The sequence below is a fragment of the Theropithecus gelada genome, chromosome X (assembly GCF_003255815.1).
Source record: "Theropithecus gelada isolate Dixy chromosome X, Tgel_1.0, whole genome shotgun sequence".
NCBI classification, from domain to species: Eukaryota; Metazoa; Chordata; class Mammalia; order Primates; family Cercopithecidae; genus Theropithecus; species Theropithecus gelada.
In genome coordinates this window covers 36513659-36533054 of record NC_037689.1, presented here as the reverse complement: position 1 = coordinate 36533054, position 19396 = coordinate 36513659, and the positions used below count along the sequence as shown (strand labels likewise).

The 19396-nt window shown below is 36.7% G+C and overlaps 1 protein-coding gene across 1 annotated transcript in view; it reads right to left on the bottom strand.

Moving 5' to 3' along the window:
• Nucleotides 1–19396, bottom strand: part of MOSPD2 (motile sperm domain containing 2) — a 55379-nt gene that overhangs the window by 24942 nt on the left and 11041 nt on the right. Inside the window, exons 3-6 of the mRNA XM_025371829.1 lie at nt 8450–8605; nt 5911–5997; nt 4073–4227; nt 675–735 (exon numbers count right to left, since the gene is read on the bottom strand). Of these exons, the coding sequence (XP_025227614.1) occupies nt 675–735; nt 4073–4227; nt 5911–5997; nt 8450–8605 (459 nt within the window). The remainder of the gene's footprint in view (nt 1–674; nt 736–4072; nt 4228–5910; nt 5998–8449; nt 8606–19396) is intronic.

The window sequence follows — 19396 nt, the reverse complement described above, 5'->3', positions numbered from 1 at the left end:
AGCAAACTATCACAAGAACAGAAAACCAAACACCGCATGTTCTCACTCATAGGTGGGAACTGAACAATGAGATCACTTGGACTCAGGAAGGGGAACATCACACACCGGGGCCTATCATGGGGAGGGGGGAGGGGGGAGGGATTGCATTGGGAGTTATACCTGATGTAAATGACGAGTTGATGGGTGCAGCAGACCAACATGGCACAAGTATACATATGTAATGACAATTTTTAAATAGCAGTTGGTAACAGTATACTTTATATATCAATACTGCTTATCATACAGTGTACTTTATCAGTACTGCTTATCTGTTTCATATAATAAATACTACTTGAAATGAATTTCTAAATTGAAATATTAGTAAAAATGAGATAATTTTGAAATAAATGTATGCTTTTATGTACCTATGTGTGTGAGTGGGTGTGTGTGTTATAGGATGCCATACATACGGTTTAGAACTTAAACTCTTAAAATTAACTGTGAAGGACAATGAATACTTATGAAAAACTGTCCTCTGTATGTGTTAGAATAATGTCTATGAACATATTTAAAATTCTTCATCAGAAAACAAAGTTTCAGGTATGAAAGTCTATAATACTATAAGGCTCCACAATTCTCAGACATTGTCTACAGTTTCAATATGTTATATTTTTATAAAGGAGTAAGTTACTTACAGAGGTATTTAGGGTAATAAACCTTAAAGCAGTTGATGATAAAGCGTACAAAGTCCATGTCCTAAAATAAAGATTAAATCTTTAAGACTGTCCACATTAGATAACTTAAAATTGCACATTTCTAAAGGTGAGAAATTATTAAATACAAATGAGACAATTATTAAATTCTTTAAAAAGTAAGCTCATATCTAAATATCTATATTCTCAAGGATTAAGGTTTTAGGTCATTAAGTTATTTATAATAATCAGCCCTAAAACTGACTTGAAGAAACCAGATGCTTAGTGATGTTTTAAAATTATTCACATTACCTCAAACTAGTTACGTACTTCAGGCTGCTAAGGCAACGGGGCATAAAATGGATCTAAAAGCAATCTCCACAGAGAAATTCTAAAAATCTGTTGAATAACTAAAGAATTATTGAAACAAGTAAACAGTTTATAATCAGACTACTTGGGATGATAATACACATGTATGTAAATTCTCATATATTTGCTTTTTAATCCTAATTTTTATACCTCATAACAGTGTCAATAAAATATGTTTTATCAATCTTTTTTTATCACAATACTTAATCTAATCACATTGGCCTGCTGTATCTACTCCACTTCTGGCTTTTTTCATTTTATTTAGAGACCTATAATTAGTTTTTCAGTTTATATTCCAGTGTTGTTCACTGATTCTGATTTCTGGGAGACTACAAACATAGCTATCTGGTTGGTTCTACTGCTTTGAGCACAGCAACAGTAAATTAGGTCATTAAGGTTATTATTTCCATGGGTCATTTTACTCCATGGCCACATACTGATTCACTAATTCCGATTGGCCATCTTATAAAGACTGTGGAATGAAAGATATAACCAAGCAAACTGAAATCCATCACAATTACTGGAAAGGTGGGTTGTCCTTGAGATGAAAGTTTCTAAATTCATCCCTGGAATGTTAGTTGCAGCATCTTTAATTGCAGTAAACTAAAAGTAAGCGTCCTTAACTATCTTAAGTATTTGTTATGGGTATATATATAATAATACCTTTGTGTGTGTGTGTGTGTGTGTGTGTGTGTGTATGTATATATATAAATAAAATAATACCTTTGTGTGTGTGTGTGTATATATATATATGAAATAATACCTTTGTAACTAATCATTATAGCCACTGTGCATGGAGTTTTCATAATTGGTAGTTAAGTAACAGTCAAAGAAAATGGCTGAAAAGAACCAGTTACATAAAAATTTGGTTACCTCGTTTACCTAGTTTATAATTTATGGCCCCCAGAGATTTTTGTCTAAATAGTCTTGGTATAACATTCTTGTTTCTATCATTTATTTAATTGAATATCCTTCTTCATAAAATCGTGAGTTACTGCTAATTCAAGTGGATATGATGAGATGTCACTGGTATATTCTATTAATGGGGACTACAAGAAATAGCTCCATCAACCCTATTGCTCAGCATTATATAAGGAAGTTTTCGAGGCTGTTATTTATTATCTTGTAAAACGTCCTTTTGAGGACCCATGAAAGACTTTCTAGTTCAAGTATTAGGAATGGATATACTTCTAAGACACTGGTTGTGAAGGATGGTTGCTGAATAATTTTAAATGATTACATTTCTTTCAGCCAGGCAGCTGAAAGCTTAGAGCCAAACTGGTGTCCCAACTCTAGCAAATGATTTTCTTATTTTTTGCCTTGAGATTTTGTAGACATCTTTATAAGCTCACTTAAATTCTTTGTGAATCATGAAAGGGTCATTTATAAAAATAAATTCTTCAGCAAGATTCAAGTATTTTAAAACATTAATAATGACTTAAATTCTTAGCAGTGCAAATACACCTTATTTACAAATTAAAGATGGTGAGATAATTATGTAGCTTGAAAAAATAAAACAGTTCAAGTCAATTCTCTTTCCTTATACTTGGCAACAAAAATATTAACATTTATTCTTCATGATTCTGGGTTATAATTAGGAAACTATCATATCCAAAGGATAAAAGAATCATGATTTATTTTTATGGCATATTTATTTATCTAGGCAAATTGATTTTGATTTTGGATATAAAATAATTTACTCTCTCTAATTTAAAACCCATTGACAAGGAAACTAGGTTGGAAAACTCCAGGGCATCGGATCCTTGAAAAATAAAAAGAGAAATAGAAACATGAAAAAAAATTTGTGGTCCTGCCACTGCAAAAAAAACTCTTGTTAGCAGTTCTCTCTAGCCTATTTGGTGTTTGTTATAATGGCTACAGTTTCCTTTGTTGGGCTATGTATCACCATGGTATAGTATACATGCATATTACAGTATGTATAATCAAACAGCTTTTTTCATATCAGAAAAATGTGTGCTCTCCAATATTACTATAAATTCCTTATAAACAACATTTTACATAGCTATATATATTCCATCAATTAGATATACCATTATCTGCCATTTCATCATGTTGAACATTTACATTTCTTTTCTAATTTTTCATTACTTTAAATGACACTGAGAAAATATTTTGATATATGATGCTTTTTCTATATTCAGGGTTATTTCTTTAGAATAGATTTCCAGAAGTTGGTTACCAGGCAAAGAGTATAAATACAAACACTTTAAGGTTCTTAACATACTTTGCCAAATGGAATTCCGAAAAGATTTCAACACTGCCCTGAGCACGTTTGCGAATTCGACATTACTGCTATCAGAATCAGCCACAGATTAAATATAAGAGACTGTAGTTAGAATAAATGTGCCAAGTGATCTCAATTGCTGCTGAAGGGTTTGTAGGTATCACTAAGGCCACAAGGACCCAAATTAAAGACAGGTAGGTTTTACTTATTTTTCAAGCTTGGCAAAATTACCTGAAGAAAACTGGTTTCCAAAGCTAACCAAATCAAACAGATAGAAAACAAATCCAAACAAGCAAACAAAAACACTCAATAAAATCACAAAATGTTATATGTGCAAAACTCATGTGAACATCTTGCAACTGTAAAACATGGTATGAATATAACAAATTCGAGATGGTATATTACCTTACTTGATATTTCCTGAATATACTACTCTGTGGCACACACCGGGGCAGGTGCTATAGGATATTAGCTTTGATATCAAAGTTCACAGTTATCACATCGATTCATACCTTGCCAGCCTTGACATGCTACCTCCCCATCCTGTGTCTCAGACAAGGAACATTTCTAGGAAATCAACAGTTTCAACGCCAAATACAGAAACAAATTTAATTCTTTGCAAGCCCTATTCCATGTTTGACTACACTCACACTGCAACGTGAAAAAATAAATCCCTAATACAAGTTAGTTGCCTCAATTTTACAGCAATATGTGGTTGGCAGCAAGGATAGGAAAAAGCGAGGAAGCCATGATAAACACTGATTTGAAATGAATGAAAAATGCTTACAATGCTATTTATTCCAGTTTCTGACAGGTCAAACATCACTGTCACAGGTTTCCCATTTTCCCTCTTAGCATAACGCTCCAACCAGAATGCTATGAGCTTCTTTTTGTCCGATATGGTTTTCTGGTCTTTTATATGATACTTCACCCTGATCCAGACTTTAAGCAGAAGATAAAAACAAGAACAAGACTTATGGCATTATATTATTATTATACATATATATTGTCTTTCCCTTGACATTTTTCATTTACAATTCATTTTGTTTCTTAGATCAAAAACATCTCTTTCTTATTTTCAGTGAGAAAGAGTTGCACTTGGGAGCCTTAAAGAGTAGCAAAGAGATAGACTGTTTCTTTCCCTTAGGAAATAAACAAATTTCACTTGTAAGACGGAAAAGAAAATACAGATGAACAAACACTATTTGATAATAATCTAAATGTGCTCTGCATTGTGCTTAACAAAAAAGAAAATCACTGCTTTTGTCGAGCACTGGAAAAAATGTTCCATCCAGAGGAAAGATACTGACACAGGGCGATGGAGGCATGAGCCAGTGCCGTGCATGTGTGTGGAGCACGGTAAACTGTTCAGGTGGTGGTAGTAGCTAAGATGAAATGTGATGAGTGGTGAGAGGAGAAGCAAAATAGGAAAGAACTGGACTTGAAGGACTCTGAATGAAACTCTAGGGCATTTTGATTTTCCTATTTTAGAACACCTTTCAGGCAATAGCACAGAGGGTAGAGTGGAGGAGGCAGAGAAGGAAACCCACCAGGTTATGACCTGGGAAGGGACCGGGGCAAAGGGGTAGTAGTTAGAAACTGAATTGAGGAAGTAGCTGGTGAGGATGGAAAAAAGGCCAAATTGAAGCTATATTAGAGGAAGAGCCAATGAGTGGGACTGAGGTGGGCAATACAGAAAGTGAGCAAGTGGAGGGGCATGGATGTTCAGTAGTGTGTTGTGCTAAAGGCTGCTGACAGGCAGGTGGGGCCAGTCAGTGGGTAGCTAGGTATGTACATGTGTCCTGGGGATAGTGTGGGGTCAATAGTGTGCTGGGGGAGGTAGCTAAAGCTGCCAAGATGCTCGTGATTGATCACCCAAGGAGACTGTATCAGCTGTAAAGTAAAAGATGCAAGAAAGGAATAAAGCCTAGGAAACACCTTTAAGGGACAGGAGGAAGAAGAAAAATGAGAAAAAAAGGTTGAAAAGGAGGAGGTGGCAGTAAGAGAAAAATGCAAAAAGAGTATTGCTGAAACAGGGACAGACAACATGCTATGGAGAAGTGAAGATGAGTGCAGGACATCTGTTCAGTATGGGGCTCAAACTCGCCTGCCAAGTTGCATCCCTGGGACAAAACCAGGCTGGACTTGGGGCAAGTGGGAGAGAGGTATAACAGGGGAGTCATTGGAACAAAAGAGATGATTGTTACTGTTCCTTTCATTATAATACACATTTCAGAAAAAGCTAGAGTGAGATTATGGGAGACTTGAAAAGGAAAAGGCCTACTTAGCAACCTTTAGCGACTGTCAAAAAAAATTCTCCATAAAAACACTAAGTTGAGTTTTAATATCACAGTCAGATTAGAAAGAAGATAATGACTCTGAATTAAATAACTTTGTTTATGCTGTAGGATGCAGCATTTGCCTTTATTGCCTACTTTATTACAATGCAAACAGTATGTACAGCTACTAAGTATCTAACACTCTGTAAAAATGGTTCTACCAATCCCTCATTGCAGTAGACTTGAGGAGTGCTACAGATGGAGAAAGTTCTGCTAATTCTTAATTCAGTTGACATAGATATCTCAATCTCAAAATCTTGAAAAGCCAGAACATAAATATACTTACACAATTTGTTACCTTCTTTGTCATAACCATGCAGATAAATAACACCAATTTCCAATAACCATCTGGGAATGGAGGATTCATTAAGGTCTAAAAAGTGGTAAGCTTTGATCAGTAGTTGTAATTTAGGGGTTTAAAAATAAAACTCATAATGTAAAGATAATGTTATGTAGTAGTTCTGATATTTAAAAATGATATAATGTACCCAAACATTCAAAAAGAAAATCTCTGGCAATATAAAGTGGTGTTTCCTACCAAGGAAACAAACTAAATAATGACACAGGTGACCAAAATGGACAAACTCCGTTTCCCCTGAGAGGTCATTATTTATGTGTATACATTTCCACATTTTGATTGTTTCACATAATGACTTGCAAACAATCACCATCAGAGTTTCAAGAGAACATTCCAGTAAATATCCACATTGCAGCCTCAGAATTACTAGAAAAAAATCACTTTGGTTTCTTTAGTAAAATGGTATTTTTCTATTAGGTTGGTGCAAAAGTAACTGTGGTATTTGCAGTTAAACATAATGGCAAATGCTGCAATTACTTTTGCACCAATCTAATACGAAGTTTGTTATCTAGTAGACTTTAATGCATTTAAAAACCTTTAGGAAAGTGGAAAATACTTCAAGAAAAATGGCCAGGCATGGTGACTCATAAAATCCCAGCACTTTGGGAGGCCAACACGGGAGTATCATTTGAGGCCAGGAGTTTGAGACTAGCCTGGGCAACACAGTGAGACTCCCTCTCTACAAAGATAAATATATAAAAATTAGGCCGGGCGTGGTGGCTCACGCCTGTAATCCCAGCACTTTGGGAGTCTGAGGCAGGTGGATCACGAGGTCAGGAGATTGACACCATCCTGGCTAACACGGTGAAACTCTGTCTCTGCTAAAACTACAAAAAATTAGCCAGGCTTGGTGGTGGGCGCCTGTAGTCCTAGCTACTCGGGAGGCTGAGGCAGGAGAATGGTGTGAACCCGGGAGGCAGAGCTTGCAGTAAGCCAAGATTGCGCCATGCACTCCAGCCTGGGCGACAGAGCAAGACTCCATCTCAAAAATAATAATAATAATACTAATGATAAATAAATTAAAAATAAATAAATAAAAATTAGCTAGGCATGGTGGCACATGCCTGCCATCCCAGCTACTCAGAAGGCTGAGGTGGGAGGCTTATCTGAGCCCAGGCATTGAAGGCTGCAGTGAGCTATGATCACAACACTGCATTCCAGCCTGGGTGACAGAGCAAGACCCTGTCTCAAAATAAAATAAAAGAAAGAAAGAAAGAAAAGAGAAAATAAGAAATGAAAACAAAAAATGTGAGAACTTGAACTTCAGCAGGAGGAACAAACAGAGTGCCTCTCTAGTTTTTGGGGGAGGCTAAGGACCAACATAGCAAGGCAGTAAATGCCAATGCTTTTGTTTCATTCACCAGCAGTACCTTAAGACCTTTCAAAGATTTATCTTTCCCTATCCCCTTTTACCAGATCTCTGCTATTTTCCACCAGAAAATAGCAATTCTATGTAAGAAAACAAACATTGTTGAATTTAAATATTTATTCGGTACTTAATTTGTTTAGAAATATCAGATTTATATTTCTTTGCTTGGTTAATAAATACTTCACTGTTGAAATTACCTACGGTTGTTAAATTTCCAATCACGTTATTTCTTACTACTCCCCTTTTCAGGGATTCCTTCTGCAAGCATGAAGAGTGAGGAGAGTATCTGCTCTAGATTTATTTGTTGACCATTTTGTGTTAAGTGTTCAGATTGAAGTCACTTCAGAGGTTATAATCCTCAAGGACAGAAAATTCTGCTTTATGCCTAACTGAAATCAGAAGTTATGCCAGTTTCTTCTTATTCAATTTTTTGGAGGAGAGAACTAACAGGTCATCATGTACTTGAAGACCATTATAAAACTACAAGACTTGAAACTCCTATTTTTGGGAAAAAATTGAATCTAGTAGCAGACTTAGAAATTAAGAAGCTAAGGCTGCATGTACCCCAAAATATATACATCTACTATGTACCGAAAAAAATAAAAACAATATAAAGAGAAGTCTGTGATAGGCTTCCCTGGGGATAAGCTTGCATTTTTGGGGTGACTCTCATTCATTTAACAATTCTATATGGTGCACCTATTAACCTATTAGCACAAGGAACTGTGGGGATAGAGAAGGGCATAGGAAATAATTGAGAAAAAGGGACAGTATCTCCTTATTTCTAGGCCTAGTAGCAAAGCTACTGTCTTGCTATTGCTTAATGGTACTGAATTAAACACAGATTAGGAAACTCTGCTGTGACTGAAGAATCTGAGTGTGATTCTGCTCTTTGGTGATCTGATTTCCTTATGAATGTTTCTACTAAAAAGACTTATAAGCTGTTCCTTTGAAAGTATTACTGGGTCTTTATAAATAATTATATTTTGGTGTTTATGATGGCTGCTAGGAGTATGTGCAAATACATGATTAGATAAATGTAAAACAATACCATTTATACAGGATATATTACAGTCAAGGTTAAATTGAACAGCTTACCGTTGACAGAAATTTCTTTCCTCCACTGAAAACTCTCATCGAGCATCTTCAGTGTTTCATCTACGATATTATGTCTCCAAGATAAGTAACTTTCAACCCAGTTATCATCTTGTTGTAGCCTTTCAACATCACGTGCATCATATTTATCTGACTTATCTAGGGAAAAAACAGGAATAAACATCCAAGTCAGATTAATTCTGCAGTGAAAAATAACCACCAATGGCAAAGGAGAAGAAAAACTTCGAAGACAAAGTTAAGCTATTTGAGGACAGACTCAGGGATGTAGTTCAGATAAAAGTGCCATTTAAAAGATTGATGGTGCTATTGTCTGGGATATGATTTGTTTGGTTCCCCCAAGTCTCTTGTTGAAATCTGATGCCCAGTGTTGGAGGTGGGGCCTGGTGTGAGGTGTTTGGGTCATGGGGAGGACCCCTCAAGAGTGGTTTGGTGTCATTCTCATGACAAGGACTCAATTCTTGCTCTTAGTTCACACTCGAACTGATTGTTGAAAAGAGCCTGGCACCTCCTCCTTTTTCTCTTGCCTTTTCTCTCACCATGTGATGCCTGCTTTTCTTCGTCTTATGTCATGAGTGGAATCTTCCTGAGGTCCTGACCAGAAGCAGATACTGACACCACACTTCTTGCATAGCCTGCAGAACCATGGGCCAAATAAACCTCTTTTCTTTATACATCACTCAGCCTCAGGTATTCCTTTATAGCAACACAAATGGACTAAGACTGATGGAATTTCCAAGTGTGAGGAGAATACAGTTATCTAAAGACTGCAGGTTTAAGTAAGCCACTACAGATGTTAAAAATTACACCAGAGTAAAATATATGGTACAGCCCTCTCTAAAACTATACACCAACATCTGGGAAGATCAATTATGTTATCTGAACTTGAAATTCTTAAGTCAATGAAAAATAAAGAAATTTCATACGTAAAGACATAACTAAGTTGTACTTTAAAAAGACATTTGTTTGGCAAGTGTCATTAAAAAAAAATTAAGTAGGCTGGGTGTGGTGACTCATGCCTGTAATCCCAGCACTTTGGGAGGCTGAGGCGTGCAGATCAGCTGAGGTCAGGAGTTTGAGACCAGCCTGGGCAACATGGAGAAACCCCCTCTCTACTAAAAATACAAAAATTAGCTGGGCATGGTGGTGCACCCTGTAGTCCCAGCTACTCGGGTGGCTGAGGCAAAAGAATCGCTTGAACCTGGGAGGCGCAGGTTGCAGTGAGCTGAGATTGTGCCACTGCACTCCAGCCTGGGTGACTGAGTGAGACTCTGTCTAAAATAAATAAATAAATAAATAAATAAAATTAAATACAAAAATAAGGACAAAAAAAGAAAACAACAACAACAATAAAAAAACAGTAAAAAAAAATTAACTAAGTACCTATGGAAAACTGATCATGTATGCCATATTATGGTATTTACTATTTTCAGACTCTGGCCAACATTTTCAATAATTTCTTGGAATAATTATTTCTTTTTTAAATTTATTTTTATTTTTTAAATTTTTTTAATTTTTTTATTATTATTATACTTTAAGTTCTAGGGTACATGTGCATAACGTTCAGGTTTGTTACATATGTATACTTGTGCCATGTTGCTGTGCTGCACCCATCAACTTGTCAGCACCCATCAACTCGTCATTTACATCAGGTATAACTCCCAATGCAATCCCTCCCCCCTCCTTCCCCCCTCCCCATGATAGGCCTTCCCCCCTCCCCATGATAGGCCCCGGTGTGTGATGTTCCCCTTCCCGAGTCCAAGTGATCTCATTGTTCAGTTCCCACCTATGAGTGAGAACATGCGGTGTTTGGTTTTCTGTTCTTCTGATAGTTTGCTAAGAATGATGGTTTCCAGCTGCATCCATGTCCCTACAAAGGACACAAACTCATCCTTTTTTATGGCTGCATAGTATTCCATGGTGTATATGTGCCACATTTTCTTAATCCAGTCTGTCACTGATGGACATTTGGGTTGATTCCAAGTCTTCGCTATTGTGAATAGTGCCGCAATAAACATACGTGTGCATGTGTCTTTATAGCAGCATGATTTATAATCCTTTGGGTATATACCCAGTAATGGGATGGCTGGGTCATATGGTACATCTAGTTCTAGATCCTTGAGGAATCGCCATACTGTTTTCCATAATGGTTGAACTAGTTTACAATCCCACCAACAGTGTAAAAGTGTTCCTATTTCTCCACATCCTCTCCAGCACCTGTTGTTTCCTGACTTTTTAATGATCGCCATTCTAACTGGTGTGAGATGGTATCTCATTGTGGTTTTGATTTGCATTTCTCTGATGGCCAGTGATGATGAGCAATTTTTCATGTGTCTGTTGGCTGTATGAATGTCTTCTTTTGAGAACTGTCTGTTCATATCCTTTGCCCACTTTTTGATGGGGTTGTTTGTTTTTTCTTGTAAATTTGTTTGAGTTCTTTGTAGGTTCTGGATAGTAGCCCTTTGTCAGATGAGTAGATTGCAAAAATTTTCTCCCATTCTGTAGGCTGCCTGTTCACTCTGATGGTAGTTTCTTTTGCTGTGCAGAAGCTCTTTAGTTTAATGAGATCCCATTTGTCAATTTTGGCTTTTGCTGCTGTTGCTTTTGGTGTTTTAGACATGAAGTCTTTGCCCATGCCTACGTCCTGAATGGTACTACCTAGGTTTTCCTCTAGGGTTTTTATGGTATTAGGTCTAACATTTAAGTCTCTAATCCATCTTGAATTAATTTTCGTATAAGGAGTAAGGAAAGGATCCAGTTTCAGCTTTCTACTTATGGCTAGCCAATTTTCCCAGCACCATTTATTAAATAGGGAATCCTTTCCCCATTTCTTGTTTCTCTCAGGTTTGTCAAAGATCAGATGGCTGTAGATGTGTGGTATTATTTCTGAGGACTCTGTTCTGGTCCATTGGTCTATATCTCTGTTTTGGTACCAGTACCATGCTGTTTTGGTGACTGTAGCCTTGTAGTATAGTTTGAAGTCAGGTAGTGTGATGCCTCCAGCTTTGTTCTTTTGACTTAGGATTGTCTTGGAGATGCGGGCTCTTTTTTGGTTCCATATGAACTTTAAAGCAGTTTTTTCCAATTCTGTGAAGAAACTCATTGGTAGCTTGATGGGGATGGCATTGAATCTACAAATAACCTTGGGCAGTATGGCCATTTTCATGATATTGATTCTTCCTATCCATGAGCATGGTATGTTCTTCCATTTGTTTGTGTCCTCTTTTATTTCACTGAGCAGTGGTTTGTAGTTCTCCTTGAAGAGGTCCTTTACATCCCTTGTAAGTTGGATTCCTAGGTATTTTATTCTCTTTGAAGCAATTGTGAATGGAAGTTCATTCTTGATTTGGCTCTCTGTTTGTCTGTTACTGGTGTATACGAATGCTTGTGATTTTTGCACATTCATTTTGTATCCTGAGACTTTGCTGAAGTTGCTTATCAGCTTAAGGAGATTTTGGGCTGAGACAATGGGATTTTCTAAATATACAATCATGTCATCTGCAAAGAGGGACAATTTGACTTCTTCTTTTCCTAACTGAATACCCTTGATTTCTTTCTCTTGCCTGATTGCCCTAGCCAGAACTTCCAACACTATGTTGAATAGGAGTGGTGAGAGAGGGCATCCCTGTCTTGTGCCAGTTTTCAAAGGGAATTTTTCCAGTTTTTGCCCATTCAGTATGATATTGGCTGTGGGTTTGTCATAAATAGCTCTTATTATTTTGAGGTACGTTCCATCAATACCGAATTTATTGAGCGTTTTTAGCATGAAGGGCTGTTGAATTTTGTCAAAAGCCTTTTCTGCATCTATTGAAATAATCATGTGGTTCTTGTCTTTGGTTCTGTTTATATGCTGGATTATGTTTATTGATTTGCGAATGTTGAACCAGCCTTGCATCCCAGGGATGAAGCCCAGTTGATCATGGTGGATAAGCTTTTTGATGTGCTGCTGAATCCGGTTTGCCAGTATTTTATTGAGGATTTTTGCATCGATGTTCATCAGGGATATTGGTCTAAAATTCTCTTTTTTTGTTGTGTCTCTGCCAGGCTTTGGTATCAGGATGATGTTGGCCTCATAAAATGAGTTAGGGAGGATTCCCTCTTTTTCTATTGGTGGAATAATTATTTCTAATAACAATAATTTCTCATCAGTTGCTCACACACACACTGTATTCACACTAACTTGCATAGCAGACATTCCTCCTTCCTTGCCCTGCTCTATTATTCTGTAACTGAACTTCCCTTGTCTCTGCTCATCCAAATGCTACCATTCTGCAAGTCTCCTTTCAAACGCTCCCCTTTCCAGAAAATTTTCCCTGAGTCTAGAAGTATTAGGTTGATGCAAAAGCAATTACTTTTATGGGACTTGAACTAAGCTTTTCTTAAGGTGCTTACTACTTTTACCTTGAAATAAGAGTTACTGGCATGGAAGACATATTTCCCAAATAGACAGTAGAGACAGACAGTCTATACATCTAAGCATCCTCCAGAGCAGATTACAGTAGTGCCAATGAAAAGGCCTTCCATAAACATCTGTTGATGGAATCTATTCCTTTTCATTTTTTTCTCAGTTAGTCATACCCTCCTAAGGTTCATACAAAAAAACAAAACAAAACAAAGCAAAACAACTTCAGGAAATTCCCTGGCTCCTTCATTTCCTTTTCTTCTGCATCTAGTTAGTCGCCAGGTTTTATGAATTCTATCTCTTCTTGATTTGCACTGCCTTACTTCAGGCCCTCAGAGATAATAGCTGAAAGGCCAGGAAAATATAAAATGTATTCAGAGAATTGTCTTCCTTGAGTCTCAATTTCCTTATCTTTAAGCTGTTTTACATACTCACAATGCTGTATGAGGATCGGATGAAAAAGTATATATATATGAAAGTATCTGGAAATTTAAAGCACTATAAAATATAAGATGAGGCCATAAATCACGCATTTGTAAGAGTGTTGTCTTGGATATGGCTTTTAATATCTGGGTTGTATTTTTCTAATCTATAAAATGAGTGGTTCTGTGGTAGGTAATCTTAGAGATGGTTGTTTAGCTCTGCTATTTGAAAATTCATCACTATTCAAAGCACATTTAAAAATTTTTTTTTCAAATGAAGAGGGTGGCCTGTGAAACAGGTGACTAATTCAGTTGGCAACTCAAACATATTTAGCATGCAGAAATGTTTTATGCATAGTTCCCCATTTTGTCACACAGAACATTGAAAGGACATGTACTCAAGGGTCAAGACTTAATACAATTTACTGTTTTATCAGGGACTTTCTAAAATAAAATTGGCTTTTTTTTTTTTAAACTAAGAATGCTGACAATGAGGACTACAGTGACTACCTGCCTTGATTTGGGCGAAGCAACCAGTACTGATTACACACCATTGCTTCTGTGTAATCAGTGCAAATGTAAAGAAAGTGAAAAAGGCAAACGATATCTTAGCATTATTATGAAAACAGTTTTGACCTCATAGCTTTCTGAAAGTCTTGGCCATCCCCAAGGGTCCCCAGATATATTCTAAAAACCAATTACTTAGAACAATACATGGCAAGTGGTAAAAACTCAGCAAATATTAGCCATATTAAGAAGAATAAAACACTATTGTTGTTGTTGTCATTTTTCCCACCACTGCTAGTACCATCACTAGGGATACCATAAACAAATGAATGCCCATTACCAAGAAATTTAAAGCCCATGGCTCTTTGATAGCTTTCAGCAATGTTGATCTTTGAAATTAGAAATCCCCATTTATATTAAAATGACTTTTATTAATGTTCTTACATATAACATGCTAGTTGTTGACCATTTACTCCTAGACAAATAGAAATGAAATCAGAGTGGGGGAAAGAAAAGAGAAGATGAAGATTTGAGAGCTAGGCACATGGGGGTTGGGGGAGAGAGGAAGGAGAAAAGTAGAGGCAGAAGAGGACATAGGACAACAGGACAGAGGAGAGGGGTGAGGGGGAAGACGGGGGAGAGACAGATAGAATGAGACACAGAGAAGAGAAAGGTGAGGGAAGTAAAGATAGAAAGGGCAGAGAAACAAACATGATAAACTGAGCATTGAAGGTAAGGAAAACATGGCCTGGAAGCACAAGGCCAAGGGTGATAATTAATTGTGCTTATGTCAACACAATTTTCTGCTTTCATACACAGCCTACAGACAACTGAGCCCTCAAGTGATTGGAAATTTCAGAAAACCAGTCCTTTGGTAAGTTCAGATGTGCTATGGTTTGAAGCAAGTCTCTCCTAAATTCAAGTGTTGCCAATGTGACAGGATTAAGGGTAGGGTCTTTAAGAGGTGATTAGGCCATGAGGGTTCCTCCCTCATGAATGTCATTAAGGCCCTCATAAAAGAGGCTTCATGTAGCAGTGTCCTCCTCTTGCCCTTCCAGTTGCTGTCACAGGAGGACACAGCAAGAAGGCCCTTATTAGACACTAAATACTGGCACCTTGATCGGAGACTTCCCAGCCTCCAAAACTGAGAAAATAAATTTCTGTTCTTTATAAATTACCCTGTTCTGTTCTTTATAAATCACTCAGCCTCAGGTATTCCTTTAAAGCAAGATAAATGGACTAAGACTGATGAAATTTCAGGTATTTTGTTATAGCATCACAAAATTGACTAAGACAACATGTTACAGAAAGATGCTAAAGATGTACACTCAAAAAGGTTAAAGATATAAAAACACACATGAATGCACATACACACACACACCTAGGACATTTTTTTGAAAAACTTTATCAACAATTAAAGTGTAGAGATGAGGGTGAGAAGGTGTATTAGTCAGGGTTCTCTAGACGGACAGAACTAATAGGATATATATATATACTGGGTTAGTCTGTTTTCATAATGGCTGCTGATGAAGACATACCTGAGACTGGGAAGAAGAGGTTTAATGGACTTACAGTTCCACATGGCTGGGGAGGCCTCACAATCATGGCAGAAGGCAAGGAGGAGCAAGTCATGTCTTATACGGATGGTAGCAAGCAAAGAGAGAGGTTGTGCAGGGAAACTCCCATTTTTACAACTACCAGATCTCGTGAGACTCATTCACTATCATGAGAACAGTGCAGGAAAGACCTGCCCCCATAATTCCATCACCTCCCACCAGGTTTCTCCCATGACACATGGGAATTGTGGGGGTTATAATTCAAGATGATTTGGGTGGGGAGAGAGCCAAACCATATCAGAAGGTGTGAATAGAACAGAATATGATCAGTTTTATAAAAAGATATGTGTGTGTGTGTGTGTGTGTGTGTGTGTATTCTCCCAATACTTGTCCTCATACACGAATGATACCTTGTCTCATAATACCGGTGAAAACCACATCAAAAACAACATTAATTCCAAGTAGTGGATTTTTAAGCCTCATCTCTGTATTTCTTTAAAATAGCTAATTTCAGCCAATCCTTCATGAAGAAACCTTCTTAATGAACTACCAGCACCCTGTGGTTCATTGGCCCTTTCTACTATTTATTTGTTCTAACATGAATTTTGCTCTGTAAATTGTTCTTACATTTATACAAGTGTATTACCACCAAATAAATTGTAAAGTCCATAATTTGGCAGAGAAAGAATTAAAGATACAAGACAATGGTGATATGTCTCTAGGAACACACAGTATTAAATGCTCCAAGGTAAAGATGACCTGTCTCAGCTTTTCACGTCTCTCAATACACATGCATGTGTATGTTCTCACTGTTTCTCTCACACATACGATTTTTTAAATAAAAAAATTAATATTTTTAAAATATTGTGTTGTAAGATAAACTATAGTTCTAACTTGTAAAATAGCAAACTTTATTATAAACTTTTCTTTTTTTCTCTTGCATTTGTTGGCTAGTGATGTTACCAACAGGTCAGAAATTGTGTTTTAAGGTTAACAACGTGAGAAAATTTCTGGCCACATTCAGGATGTAGAGTAGAATGATGGACTTGGAAGACCCATGCCACCATGTATAGTGAAGCTAAGCAGGCTCTAGGCTTTCTATTCTTCTCTGTAAAATGAAAATGAGGTCTGTCTACCTACAGTCTTAGAAAGATGAAGAACACTGAAAAACTTAAACACTATACAGATGAATTTCTATCAACATATGATAGAATGCTAACCATGAAAAGAAGACTAAATTCAAATTTACCTATTAGTTAACCAGGAAGGAAAATCTTGGAAGCATATTGTTATTATAAATGTGCCTAAATTTCAGATAAAGGTTGAAAAAATATGAAAGTATTCTGATAATGAAAACTAGAGAACAGTTAATGTTCCAAAGCAGCAAACATATAACTCTAGATCATTATAGTAGTTTAAAACATCTTAGGATTTCTTATTTCTCCATGACTCTGAGCACAGATCCACTGAAAGTGCTTCTAGGGCCTTAAAAGAGCATTTGTATTGGATGGACTATTTTTATTAGCTGGACTGTGTAAATGTCAGTAATGAGTGTGATCAAGACAAAAGAACAAAATGTTCCCTCAAGATTATTCTCTGCTAGTTGGCCACAACCTATTCTGAATCTCCACTTTTTTGTGAAACTGGTGAGACTGAGAGACAGGTAATCTTTTATAATGGGATTAAGCCATTGGTCTATAGCAGTGATTCTTCAACTTCAGCACATATCAGAATGATTAGGAGGGCTTATTAAAACTGGGATTACTGGGCCCCACCCCTAGACTGTTTAATTCTGGGTGGGATCTGACAATTGGTATTTGTAACCAGTTCCTATATACTGCTGATGCTGCTGGTCAGAGATCACACTTCGAGAACTGTTGTTCTACTGCAGGGGCTGGCAAACTTATTCTGTATAGGCCCAGATGGCAAATATCTAAGACTCTGAGGGCCATATTACATTCTCTGTTGCTGATTTCTTTCTTTCTATCTCTCTTTCTTTCTTTCTCTCTCTCTTTCTCTCTCTCTCTCGTGTGTGTGTGTGTGTGTGTGTGTGTGTGTGTAACAACCTTTGAAAGGCTTGGCTCAAGTGTCATACAGAAACAGGACTTTGCTGATCTCTGGTCTATTGCAAAAAGGGGAGGTGCTTTCTGTTTCAGTTCTTATCCTTCAAGAGCTGGATTCCTTAGTACACTTGAACAAGCAAAGTTTCAAAACTGTTCCCCAGGTCCTCATTAGTCACCAGCCAGTTATCCAGGTTAATTAGATATAATGGACCTTGGTCTATTCCTGTATATTACAGACTCTGTCTCAAGGTCTTGGCATAAGCACACTATCTATAATCATTCACTTGGCTCGTTTTGGTCAAATGGGAGAATGTAAGGCCAATTTCATCAGAACTAATAAAATAATAGTAAGAGTCAGTCATTTTGAGAGAAGCTCCTTAAATAGGGGATGGCATGAGAGGAGTGGGACTGATGCTGTCTCCTCTACTAAGCTCCACGAGGTCAGGGACTTTGAAAAGTCACACCCTGTTCCCTCCAACTCTGCCCAACACACAGTAAGTACATGCTAAATCTTTGTTACTGAATGATTAGCCATGTACAAGTCTATCCCCTAGTAGATCTTGAGTTCAATGAGGACCCAGAACTTCACTAACAAACTGTTTTTTTCCTTCCCTTTTGAAAAGTTAAAAAATTATAGAATAGTAAATGATGTTGACAAATACTTATGTAGCTGTAGCCCAAAATTAACAAATATTAAGTTACTGGCTTCAGTTTTTTTTTAAATAAAAGGACTAGAATGTCATAGATAAAGCTAAAGTTACCCTTGATCTTCCCATAAAAGCCTTACATTTCTTTGCTAGATTAGGCAGTTTAGAAGTTTTTGTGTTGTTATCATAAGCCTATGATAAGATTGGCAAACTTTATACCTCATATTTTCCTGCCACGTTCATAACTAAGTTATCCTATATAATGTAGAATTATTGAAATAATAGCAGAAATCATTGTCTTTTTCCTGACTTTATGGGAATCATTCTAAAGTTCCCCAATTAAACATGACATTTGCTGTAGGTTTTTAGAAGATACACTTAACTTTAAATACTCTGGAATTTCCATTGTGATGTCCTCTTTAACCCATGGGCTATTTAGCAGAAGAATTACACACATTGCTGAGAAGTTCGTAATCCATGGATTATTTAGAGGTGTGTTATTCTAGTTTTCTATTATATGACATGTGTTTAAGTACCTGTTATTGTGACTTCTGATGTAGTTGCTTAATAATGTATGAGCATGTTCTGTATGATGTAGCTTCTTTGGAATTTTCTGAGACCCCCTTTATGACTTAGTATGTGGTGAATGTTTGCAAAGACTCTGAAAGTACAAATATATATTCAAAAAGTATATATTCTCTACTAGTTGGGCAGGAGAGTCTATATGCTTATATACATACACATATATATCTATAATCAAATTTACTCATTGTAGTGTTAAAATCTTCTAAATCTTAAATATTTCTTGCCTGCTAGTTCTGTTTCTGAAAGAGGGTTGTTAAAATCATTCAACAAGTTTGTAGATTTCTTGAGTTGCCTTATGATTCTGGGTGCTTTTGCTTTGAGTATTTTAAGGTTATATGGTTAGGTAGTTTTTTATGTTGTTAGTTCCTAGGTGTTATACACTTTTATGGTTCCTTTTATCATGAATAGTATCCCTTTTTATATGTATTAACGTCTTTCACCCTAACTAACATTTTACCTAATGAAAGTACTGCCGAAACAAGATTACTTTCGGTTAATATTTGTTTTGTATCTTTTTCCATCTATTTTCAACCTTTCTACATTAATTTATTTTAGGTTAGTCTCTTTTAGACTGCATGCAATTAAGATCTTTAAAAATCCTTCCTCTGTGTTTTCTAGTAACCATGCTGCTTTTTTTCTCCTTTTCTGCTTCTTGCTGGAGAGGACTTTTTCTCTATTCCCCTTTTCACTCCTCCACTGGTGTGGAAGTCAAACATTTTATTTCTGTCTTTCAAGGGTTACCCTTATTTT